This window comes from Tyto alba, unplaced genomic scaffold (genome assembly GCF_018691265.1).
Source record: "Tyto alba isolate M040663 unplaced genomic scaffold, T.alba_DEE_v4.0 Super-Scaffold_28, whole genome shotgun sequence".
NCBI classification, from domain to species: domain Eukaryota; kingdom Metazoa; phylum Chordata; class Aves; order Strigiformes; family Tytonidae; genus Tyto; species Tyto alba.
Window position 1 is genome coordinate 19,042,665 of NW_024881302.1, and position 12,151 is coordinate 19,054,815.

Below are 12,151 nucleotides of genomic sequence, written 5' to 3' on the forward strand. Positions count from 1 at the left end.
TAAAAGCACTTCAGTCTGGAGGGTAGAGGAATGTTGAGGTTCTTTGTTTTGTTCGGGGGTTTTCTGGTTATATCTTCACTGTATACAGAAAATAATCTGGTTCCATGAGGAAACAAGATTCCTGTTCCTGATTTACATTTCAATATGCCTGTAAGTCCTCTCCTCCAGTTGAAAGACTTTGAATCCACTGGCTGGTGCAGTGACACTTGACAGAGGAGTAGGCATGTCAGGTATGTTAAGTTCCTTTAGGTTTACTCAGAACAAGCACATGGGTAAGGAACACCATCAACAGCAAGGACTCTTCTTATATATCCTGTGCTCTAGCCCCTTAATTATCTTAATGGCCTCCTAACAAGGCAAGTCTTCCCAAAGTTTTTCCCCTATAGTAAGTCTAGAGATTAGCGATATATACTAATAGTAAGATTATAAACTCAGCAGCCTTATCTGTTGTTATAAATGCCCTTTGATTTTAAAATCATAATCAAAATAATGCAAGACTAGTTTGGAATTCTACATTGATTAGTTTTTCATTATGAAATGCTGTTTCTCTACCTTTGCTGCTGCGGAGGTGTTTGTTGCTACTCTTTGTCTTAATAAAGCATAACTTTGGAAAGACTACAGAAATAAGTATTAAAATGTAGTGATATATTGTTCAAGTTCCCTGAAATGCAACCATTGGCATTCTGCCTGAAATTAGGTCCTCCTTTAATTTTAAAGTGTATTTGGAACTGGCTTGATGTTGGCATCTGAACTCTGTCTTGTATGTAGGATAATCTACCCTTTTTTTTTCAGGACAGAGGTAATCCATTATCAGCGATACCCGATTATTGAAGCTTTTCTTCTGAGCAATCTTGGGGGAAAGGGAAAAAATCTGTAGGGTTTTGCAGAGCTAGAAGAAAATAAATTCTGTGTAAAATGACAGCTTTAACTTTGTAATTTTTTTATATGCTCACCTTACTGTAAATTGTCTTGTCTTTTCTAAGATAAACCTTCTGCACCCTTAGTTCTTAGTGCAGAGAATGATGAAGTAGTCCAAGATGATAAGATTTTCCTACCCATTTTTAGCTGCTGGCTGAAATTATGGGAGCACAAGACGTACCCTGGAATAAACAAGATCTAGTGATAACTGCTGATGTGAATAGAGCATACCTCCGCATTTGCTTACTACAGAGACAAGGAGTGCATGTAGAAATTTCTATAGGCTCAGTAACAGAGTAAGGACTTGTGTGCTTCATTAGACCGGGGTTATTGGTTCATCTACCTGTTTCTTAATTTAGGTATCCCTTAAGATCTCCAGCACTGTCAGATTAATGCTTTGTGTATTCATAGATTGCACTGAGAGGTCTAAAATCAATATAAACATGTCCTATAAATTTAACAGACAAATTAAATTGGCATAAGTATCCACACTGATACTTGTACTGTTTTGATTAAATCATCTTTTTGTTTTGTTTTAAAGATGACATGGAGAATTGGGGCATTGGCTTGTTTCCTTAGCAGACTTTAAATAGCACAGTTCATATTTTAAACCTTTTGCAAGAGAGAAGAATGTACAATATTCATCTGTGTGGACATATTTTTGAAAAATGTCAATATTGTGAAGAAACTGAATTTGAGCAGTAGTTTTAAATAATTAGATATATTTGTCTATATATTGTATATATGCAGTATGTATATGTACAATGAAATGTATGTTTTCTGTGTATATGTACATATATTTGAATGGAAAGTATATTTGTATGAACAAGATACAGGCTGAGACTGTGATGCTCTAGTTCTGCTTGTACATCACTTGAACAACAAAGCCTTCCCTGGAGGCTGCAGACAAGGCTCCTGATTCTACCTGGCCCAACCTAGCAGATGTGTTGTTAAATCCCACACGGAAAAGGCTACTGTTTTATGGAACAAAAGGATAAAACCAGGAGCATATATTGCATACATGAGCAACTAGTTCATCTTGTGTAGCAGAGCAATTTGGAACACGTTGATGCATTCTGGAGTAATGATCCTTTTCGGTAGAGTACACAGAGTTCAATGGATTGCTTTAATGAGGTTAAATGCAGTTCGATCTCTTTATGATTTGCCCTGGGCACTGGGTATAGCAGAAGCTGGACTCCAGGAATACTGTTCTGGATAATATTCTAATACTAATTTCCCAATAACAATAGGGGATTAGTTAGCTGCTCCCACTTTTTTTTTTTTGCAGTCTTTTGGAACAAACTCTAGAAACATCTCACTTTTCCTGAGTAACTGATAAAGACCTGATATGAGTACACTATAGAGCAAATAATTTTAGGCATCTAGATGATTTCTTCTGCAATGTCACCGCTGCATGTGAAGCAGTCACAGAAGGCTTGTCCTAGAACCCCATGCTTTCCTTCTTAGGAAAGTACTACTGCCTTCTTAAACAGGGTCTTTAAATTACCTGTGATTAATGTATTGTGTACTTTATTACAGTCAAAAGTTCAGACACACAATGAGCTCTTCACTGCTGGCCAGATAAATGACAGTAGGTTATGCTTAAGAGAATGTGTATGCCTTGTATCTGCAAGCACTTAAGTAGAAAGCAGTAACCCTCCTTCCCATCTCCTGCCCTGGGTTGACAAGCACTTCTGATGCTCAATCACTGTTGATACTGTGAGATGTACTGATCATTAGAATACTGTAGAGATACAAAATAAACTCACAAAAACCAAACAAGATAAAGTCTGGGGAAAAAAAACCAAAAAACAAAAAACAAAACACTTGTTAAAAAAATGGAAGAGAAAATAAATGGTTAATTATTCCACAAAGGGTGAAAAAGGCTAAAGAAAAGAGCATTGTAAGATGATACTGGATGGTAAATGTTATCAAACACGTAGATCAGGAGCTTTCTGTCCTGCCTATGTCATAAAAAAAAACACGGAACAACTAGTAAAATTAAAGAGAGAACAATACCTATCTTTTTTCCCCCCAACCCAAAAGGAAACTGAATTTAAGCAGCAAAATTATTTTACGTTACGTGTAAAAAATAATCCAATTAAAAAAAGAATCATCTGTCACAGTAGTGCAGAAAGATCAATACAATTTTCCTACTCTATTGACTGTGTTTTCCTTCTAGTTTCTTCCAAATTGTAAGAATGAAAAAATCCCTCACACTGTGCTAATTATTCTTCTTCCTGTTTCAAAAGCTGAAGTAACTAGAAACAGGTTTCCCTTCAACAGTGAACTGTGGCTCTGATAAAAATTTTACACAGAATATGCAATCTTCAGTCTTAATTTTTTTTTTTTCTTTCCCTAAACACCTCAGTTTATATCTTTCTCCATTTGGAAGTACAGTCTGCTAGGTGCAACCAAAGATGCAGTGTAACCGTCAGTGAAACACTCTGACATGGTAGCAAATTCATATGCAATAAACCAATCCATATTCTTGCTCTCTTGAATTGAATGCTGACAATTTGACACCTACCACCTCTAGATCTCTCTCCACTACAAAAATTTACTGGCAGAAAAATATCTTTAAATATCTGTGCTTTGAAATGTTCTCTGAGACACAGTGTCTGCATTTGTTTATGTTGAACACGTTTATTTCTTTTGTTCCTATCTAAGCCTTCTCTACAGGAGTACATGTAACCATGTTTTCTTTCTTATGTGTTTAGAGTTTCTTTTAGGTCCAGAACAGCATCTGACAGAATTAATGAAAACACACGTAGATTTTTACAAGTAGAAGACTCAATCTTAGGTGTGAACTTTTCTAATATCTGAGAGACATGTTTGCCTAGAAGCATTTCACAGATAATGGTGAAGTTTATGGGTTTATTAATATGAGAAAAACATTCAGAGGTTAAAGAGCGCATGCCGCCTAGACCTGTTTCTCCCACTCTCTGACTAGTTTCAACAGTCCGTGGTTATATTTTTTCAGTAGTTTTTGTGATGAAGTATCACAACAGTGTGTCCAGGAGTTTTCTCTGAAGCGTTTGGTTTCTACTCTGGGCCAGCCTTTGCGGTGCACCCATGCAACCTCTAAGCTGCTTGAACACTTGGCAATCCAAACTGCAGTGGGTGCAGGTCCTAAAGCTAATGCAGCCTGACTGCAACATAACAAGCCTCCCAGCTAAGAGGAGGCCCCTGGCCTCAGACTGCCATGGTTAGTACCACACTGAGAAAGAGAACGCAAGCTGCTTTACCGAGATGAGCACACCCTTTTACAAAGCCCCATATGCTTTCCTACTGACAGCCTCAGCACTCTCCAAGTCATGATCTGTACTATACTGTAACTGGGTTGGTTTTGGTTTTACCCTTCTGTTCCATAAAACAGTAGACTTTTCCGTGTGGGATTTAACAACACATCTGCTAGGTTGGGCCAGGTAGAATCAGGAGCCTCGTCTGCAGCCTAGAGGGAAGGCTTTGTTCAAGTGATGTACAAGCAGAACTAGTCCATCACAGTCTCAGCCTGTATCTTGTTAATACAAATATACTTTCCATTCAAATATACGTACATATACACAGAAACATACATCGCAACGTGTGCGGCTTGTTCTAGTGATAAATGGAGTACGTAATTTTGGCTCTGATGCATACATCTTCCTCAGTGATTTGTGGCATAGGAAGTAACTGAAGCTGTAAACGTGACAAAAGATGCTTCTGATCAGGAGGTGTTTGGGGAAAGGGAGGATGACATTGTGGTGTCCAGTCTTGTTTCCAGATCCACGTAGCAGAGATGTCAAGGTATGCTGCTGTAAGTATGGGCTTGAGGAAAACTGTAGGATGCACTGAAGTACTCAGAGAGGAGAGAGTAACTGTCTGCTAGTTGTCTTTTATTCTGTCTTTTATTATTGTCTTGCTGTGTTGATTCATTCTTCTGTCAGATTCCTTGGTGTATGAAGCAAACATCTCAGACGTGGTTGAGTATTCCTCAAGGATGGGAAATCATCTACTTGGAGCTTTGGGTTTAACTGTTTACTTTTCTGTTACTGGGATGAGGACTAATAGCTAGCAGTCTTGAGGAAGCAGTTGTCATCTGTTCATGTGCCTTCTGAACAGATTAGTTTAATGAGGTTATGAAGTAGAGCAGAAGAGTCTTTTCCCTTGCTACATCACTACTCAATAGTATAAACAGCAGTCAGTATGCTGCAGGTCTGGGAGCTTAGCATTAGTCTTGATTTGTAGGGCAGCAAAAGGAAATATTTGCTTTCTGTCAGCACATTGTAAAAATGTATACCAAAATTTTGGTCGTTGGTATCTAGCTATATCTGTACAGTACGTAGCAAATAGCCGAGTCAAAGGTGTTTTAACTGTCCATGGTTAAGATGAAAAATGTTATTTTCAAAGTTTGGGGTTCTTGTTATAAAACAGCTATACTAGATTTGAGTGAATTGTGTTAATAAGATATTAATTTGTAATCAAATTTTCAGAACACAAAGTTGCAAGAATGGAGTAGCAGACAAGGTTGTTCTGATTAATTATTGGGGTTTTTTTAGGAAACTTTCTTGTGCGTATTAAAAGCAATATCAAATCACACAATCTCATGTTTTAGCCAAATTGGAATTTAGTATGTAAATATTCCACTACTGTGGAGTACTGTGTGTACTCTGGATTTGAAAGAAATAATTGTGCTCTGGGTTGGTTGTACTTAAAATATTTCCATTTACTAATTCCTGCATTTTGGAAAGCAAAAAAAAATATTAAAGTTGTCCCTAGCCATGTTATCTTTAGTAAAATTGTAGCCTCATATTCCTCATAAGCAAGATAAGTCATAATTCAAATCTTCTCTTTTCCTCCTGATTTATTTTTAGACACTTTAATGGAATTTTTCTTCACAGGCAGTATCAGAATTTGACTGTCATGCTTGGCTTCACTGCTGTGTATTTTATACAAATTCAGCACAGTTTTCAACTGTTTTCTGAAAGTAGCTCAGATGACAATGGGAAGAACTAAGGGAATGGAATGGAAAATGTGGCTAGACTAGTAAGCTAAATATTTCCTAAAAATTTAGTCACTGACTTGAAATCATGCCAGTTCCAGTTACCATGGTCATTGCTTGGTTTTGAATTGTAATGATTGCTTGCTTGCTTCATAGTTTAAACTTAACCTTGAAAAATCTTTTGCCTGTTCTGCAGCCGTTTTTGGCATATCTTCAATATGCATTTTTCTAGTTCTACTTCTCACTTGTGTGGTTTGTTTTTTTGTTGTTTTTTTTTTTTTTTTTTTACAGTGGAGTTAAGTGAAGAGCTCATTTATAGACTAATAGATCTAGCAGTCTCAAAACTGTGAGGCAGTTACTAAGTAAAAACTTTTTCTCCTGGTTCTGTTCTTCTATATTAATTCCTACAGTTTTGTAAATGTCAGTCTGATTAGAAAGGATAATGACTGCTTCCCCTTAAATAAGGTATACATAACTATCAAGCTTTGTTATGAGTAATATAAATTTTTTTGCGAATTTTTACAATCCCTTTATAATTCTGTTCTAACAGGTATTTGAAAGAATTTCAGTTCTGTGCAGTTCAGGTTCTGATCCATCCTGTTGTCCCCATGTCCACTTAGAGGATACTTACCACATGATGCTAATTTCTCTAAAGTTACTGAAGAGGGAAAGAGGTTTGCAATAAGGGGATATAAATGGGTGTCTCTGCCTGCCTTTAACCATATCTTTATACAGACATTTAATTATGAAATGTCTTTTCTGCCTGTGTCTTACCCCTTCTTATATGTGAGAGCTAGTTGAGGTGAAGATGGGACTTTCTGATACAAGCATGCACTCTTACACAGCCATCTTAATCTATTTTTGCTCCTTAACTCACACTCCAGCCTTCCATCCCTCCAAATATAACAGTCTGCACTTCCTGCTTGCTCCCTTGTGGTGGGAGAAGTGGGTAGGAGACAGCCACCACCAGCTTTTTGCTACTGAATGCGAGAGAGTTTTTGTCTACTCTTCCCACCAGCTCAGAGTTAAACATTGCTCTTTACATGGTTGCCATAAGAGAGAATACTTGCCCAGAGGGATGGAGGAAGTTTTGGAAGGAATGGGAGGAGGAGATGAAGTCTGGCTGGATTTTTCTTGAGATTTCTTGGGCTCTTCTCCTTTGCAAGTAAATGCTCCCCTTTTGAGGCCTGCTGGCTCACAGTAGCTGTTGGCAGGGTGTCAGGAGCCATGCACCATTACACTGAAGCACACTAATTCTGTTGGTTTTGCAAGCACAGTTAAGAGCTGGTCATGCTCTGGCAACCTTGACAATGCCCATTTGCTTTGCTGTCATATTTTCTCGCAGCATCTAGAGCTTTGAAAAGTATAAGTATCCAGAACTACTTGCAGAGCCAGCAGATTTATCCCAGTCCAAGTATGTATAAGACTGTAAGCTCACAACAAAAGTTCTGGCTGTCTGACTTCCATCCTTGAGCCACAGACTTCAGTGAGCGTGCTGAGGAGCACATACGCATCAGATTCATTAGTTTCAGGAATAGGCAGTAACTTCTGGAAAGAAGAATGCCTGTTTGATGCAACCCCTAAATATGTCTGTGTCTCCGAATTATAGAACATAAGACAGGAAAGAGTGTGGGGAAGGGAGAAGAAGGTTTACAGGAAAAAGGGCAGCCGAGATGTAACTGCATATCTTAGAAGTTGTCTCATATGATGGAAATTTTACTTAACCATCCCTTATATAAATATAAGGAGCTCCCCAAGGATGATGACAGAAGGGGGAAGCTGTTGGATAGTGCAGACTCCAGCAAGCACAGGATAGTAATAGTTCCTATACTGAAGTGACTGTGAACAGAGTGGTTCATCTCTCCATGCTTTGGTCACTGCCAAATAGGATTACATTTCTCTTTTCCACAAGGATTTCATTCTAGGATTTGTTTTAAAAGATAATGAGTTTCCCTGTGATTCCCAGGTGGAGAATGACAGGAAAGTGTTCACTTCCATGGATTTGTCACTGACTCTGCAAAGGACTGGTAACCTGCCATTACTGTCTTTGCATATAGTGAAAACACGCTCTCAGCTCACACTGAGAGGTATCATTTCCAAACATCATAAGATACCTTGCTTTCAGAACTGAAGTTGAGACAATGTGTTGCTTCCTTTAATTACAGTCTGAGAATTAGTTTCAGATGTGAAAGAATACAACAAGAAGAATTGTGAGCATTTCTGTATTGTTCTTACATCGTACAAAGGTGGCTCAAAAATAATATTTTTATTAATTAAAAAAGTAATAAATATTTGGTGGAGAAAAGCCATCCAAAAGCCTTCTCTGAAAGGCATCTGTCTGTTACTGCCAACATTTTAAGAGGAGTTAAATTTTGCAGTTTCAGCCTGTGATTTCAAAATACCCAGATTAATATTTAGTCGGAATCTAGAACTGTCTGAATTAAATGTATGGCTGTCCAAGCTAATGCTAATTGTATGTTTACAAACCTCTGTCTGCTTGCGGCAAAATGTTTGTTTTGCTTTCCTGTAGTAAAGTAGGGAGGATGAGTTGTCTGTTTTGATGATGTATCTACATTATGAGTTTCAGTTCATTTTAATTGCACCTGTTGTATGACCGCCCATGCTGATAAATGTCAAGTTCCATGCATTCTCCAGTCTGGTGACACAGGAATGGCTAAGGGTTCTTTGGAAGCATTTCAGTAACTGTTGTTGTTGATTTAACCTTGCTGTGTAAAGTCGGAATTGTACAAAACAGTTTTACAGGCCTGTTGTGTTTTATAGGGATTATCTGCCTTTGCAGAGTGTACAACATGTGCTTCCTAGCTTTAATGTGGCACTGAGGAACTGTTGGAAAAGACGTTCCAGCATTGGGCAAACCTGTTGCCTGCTGTTAGTGCATTTTAGTGTATCTCCCTTTCTTGTTTTGCAGTAATGTGATTAAAGCTGATTCCGATATGGCTGCTAGTGATTGCAGTCATGCTGTCTGTTGGGACACAGGTGTACTTTAAAGCTGGATCAACTGGTAGATCACATAAGCACGTGGTTCAAGGAACTAGAGGCCAGAACCTGATCTTTCAGCTCCTGGTGCTATTGCAGTGATGTGCATTTTTAAAATCTTCTAATGCTGGTGATAGCAGGCCCTCTAGAGGGTGATTTGATCATTGAAGTGTGTGCAAGGTCAGGAGCAGAAGTCCAGCGCAGTACCCAAGAGAATTAAGAAGCAGTTTCATGAAGCTGTTTTAAGCTGATTTGAGCCTGGGCTGCAGTCAGAAAGGGTGATTCTGTCCTGCACTCGTCTTCTTTGTTCTGACACTATGTGGCTGACCATAAGCTGCACATCTTGCTTAGCCGATGGAAAAGAAAAATTGTACCAGATTAACAAGCTAATTTCAGCAACTGTGTGGCCACATGAGTGCTCGTACCAGCACAAAGAAGTTTCTAAGGACACATGGCTGTGGCTAGCAGGGGATCGGTATATCTTGTCACTGGCCATGCAGTCTTAGAACAGTGTAAGCTTCTCATGAGGCTGCATCCTTGTAGCATAAATAACAGTTACTTCCCCAGGGAATTAGGAAGAAAGATTGCAAATTGAACAGGCTTTACAGTGGATATTTTTGAAGTGGGAGGCTTCTGTTCTTCTAAGTGAGAAGTTAACAGCAGCTTAGACCTTCAGTTAGGGAAATTAACTTCCTGTGGATAAGTCCTCAGAACCTCTTGGCTGGCCATTGATAAATTATTTCAGTATGAGTTACTGACAGAATAGAATTAAGATTTGCCTTAAAAATAAAAAGACATGTATCTTTAACTTCCTTTGCTATGGAAAACAGTTTTGGCATTGCAGGATCAAGTTGAATATAATGTACATATGTGTTCTTAAAGAAAATGGGAGATTACGTGTTACTCAAACCTCTATTTTTTTACTTCTGCAGAAGAAGCTGGAAGTCATTTAATGACCAAATAAGGTCTCCATTCTCATGATTCATCTGATATGCTTCTCCTGGAGCCATGGATGAATACAACCGCTTTGTGGATTGGGACAAAATGGATGTTACTGTCCAGAGCCAGGATGCAAAGGAGCTAACCTGCACGGAGTTCCAGGAGCTCAAGCAGCTGGCCCGCCAGGGCTACTGGGCCAAGAACCACTCTCTGAGAGCCAAAGTGTACCACAAACTAATTAACAATATCCCATGCCGCACAGTGACCCCAGATGCAAATGTGTACCGGGACATTGTTGTAAAGATTGTTGGAAAACGTAACAGTAGCTCCCTTCCACTACCAGAGTTTGTGGATAACAGCCTGGTCCCCACGTACTGCTTGAACGCAGAAGGCATTGGGGCAGTCAGGAAGATTATATTGTGCATTGCGAATCAGTTCCCAGACATATCATTTTGCCCAGCCCTGCCTTCTGTGGTAGCTTTGCTCCTCCACTACAGCAAAGATGAGGCAGAGTGCTTTGAACAGGTTTGTCGCATCCTTGCTTGCAATGACCCATCTAAGCGGCTCATCGATCAGACGTTCTTAGCTTTTGAGTCCTCCTGCATGACCTTTGGTGACCTGGTTAACAAGTACTGTCAGGCAGCACATAAGCTGATGGTGGCTGTGTCCGAGGATGTGTTGGAGGTATACTCCGACTGGCAGCGGTGGCTCTTTGGGGAACTGCCTATGGTGTACATTGCTCGGGTCTTTGATGTGTTTCTGGTGGAGGGCTACAAAGTTCTCTATCGTGTTGCGCTGGCTCTTCTGAAATTTTTTCACAAAGTCAGAGCTGGGCAGCCCATGGAGTCTGACAGCATCCAGCAGGACATTCGAGCTTTTGTGAGAGACATTGCCAAGTCAGTGTCTCCGGAGAGGCTCTTGGAAAAAGCCTTTGCTATCCGTCTTTTCTCACGGAAGGAGATCCAGCTTCTGCAGATGGCTAATGAGAAGGCTTTGCAGCAGAAGGGCATCACGGTCAAGCAGAAAAGGTAGGACACTCACTACAGGTAGTGTGAGTGGTCTTGTGAGTTTCCCCAGCATGATGAATGAGTGGTCAGTCAGTCCCGGGTGAATGGTGGGGAAGCTCTACTGGTACATGCCGGTATCTGCTGATTTTTTTGCCCTTCAGAAGAAGTCAGCAGCCCCAGATTTAAAGCACTTCTGGTATTGTAATGAGAAGTGTAACTGAAATGTTGTGATACAAGAGAAACAAAGCAGTTTCTCATAGCTTACTCAGTGATGAATTTATAATTACTTTTTACAAGTATTAATTGGAAGTATTGTATCTCAAAAGTGTCTTTCACAAGCTGTTTTTAAATTAAAAAGTATTTTAGCAAATTTGGAAAAAACACTGATAAATTGCGTGGAAGGAAAGTACCCAAACAAATGTGAAAATTAATTCTTAAGTATGAGATTATTTGTATAAAATGTCAATTTCATGCTGCTCAGTACTCTGAATTCAGTAGTTTCTTTAGTGTAAGTAGGCAAGCACTGTCACAGCTGGAAATGTTTTGCTGAACTGGGAAGTTATTTTAACAGAGCAAGGAAGAAATAAGTCTTATTTACAGGTTACTTTTAAAATTAGTTTAACTGCAAGCCCCCTGAAAGTCAAGAGTATAGTAATCATAAGTAGGAGTTGACCTATTTTGTGACAGGTTCATATACTATTAGAAATAATGATTTTGAAAGAACCATGGAAGAGAAGAGTGAGGGTACTTATCCAAACGATGATTGCATAATCACAATTTCTTTTCAGAAATGAGGGGAGGAAAACCCAGCTGTGAAACCAGTGAATGAAATCCTGCTCCAATATAATAGTAAAAGCCACGATAATAAAAAGCTTAGCTGAAAGACCTCTCCATGTTTATAAAAAAGGCAGCAATACGTGAATCTAAACAAAATTAGCATCTTGCCAAGTGCAAATGTATGTGCAGTTAAATGCTGTTGTTGTAGTCATGTTCTGTTTCTCCTAAGGCCTTCTGTGGCTGCAGAAAACTTCTCCCAACTAGTTTTGAAATCTAAGTTCAAGCGTTGAACAGTTTTATCAGCTGTCCTGAACTCTGAAGGGAAGATGACTTCTAGAATTCTCCTGGGGTCAGTAAGTGTGATATCTAGAACTTGGTCCCTCTAGAAAGAGGGACAGTCCTTCCTTCTCTCTAAATCTTCAAAAATCAAAAGGTACCAGCCACTGATGTATTAGGATCTTACAGCCAATTGTGTTGCTGAGTTTGTTACAGTAGTTACAGATACATTCCATGGTATTGAACTATATAC

General features: G+C 39.1%; 1 protein-coding gene across 8 annotated transcripts in view; it reads left to right on the forward strand.

Moving 5' to 3' along the window:
• Positions 1-12,151, forward strand: part of TBC1D24 (TBC1 domain family member 24) — a 31,088-nt gene that overhangs the window by 3,694 nt on the left and 15,243 nt on the right. For 5 of the 8 annotated variants that reach the window (XM_042798397.1, XM_042798395.1, XM_042798392.1 and 2 more), the window contains one exon: positions 9,832-10,866. In XM_042798397.1, coding sequence (XP_042654331.1) covers positions 9,908-10,866 — 959 coding nt within the window. In that variant the 5' untranslated portion in view covers positions 9,832-9,907. Of the gene's footprint in view, positions 1-4,571; positions 4,708-5,917; positions 5,947-9,831; positions 10,867-12,151 lie in introns of those variants that run through there. The other 3 variants (XM_042798396.1, XM_042798394.1, XM_009972540.3) reach the window with 2 other exon arrangements.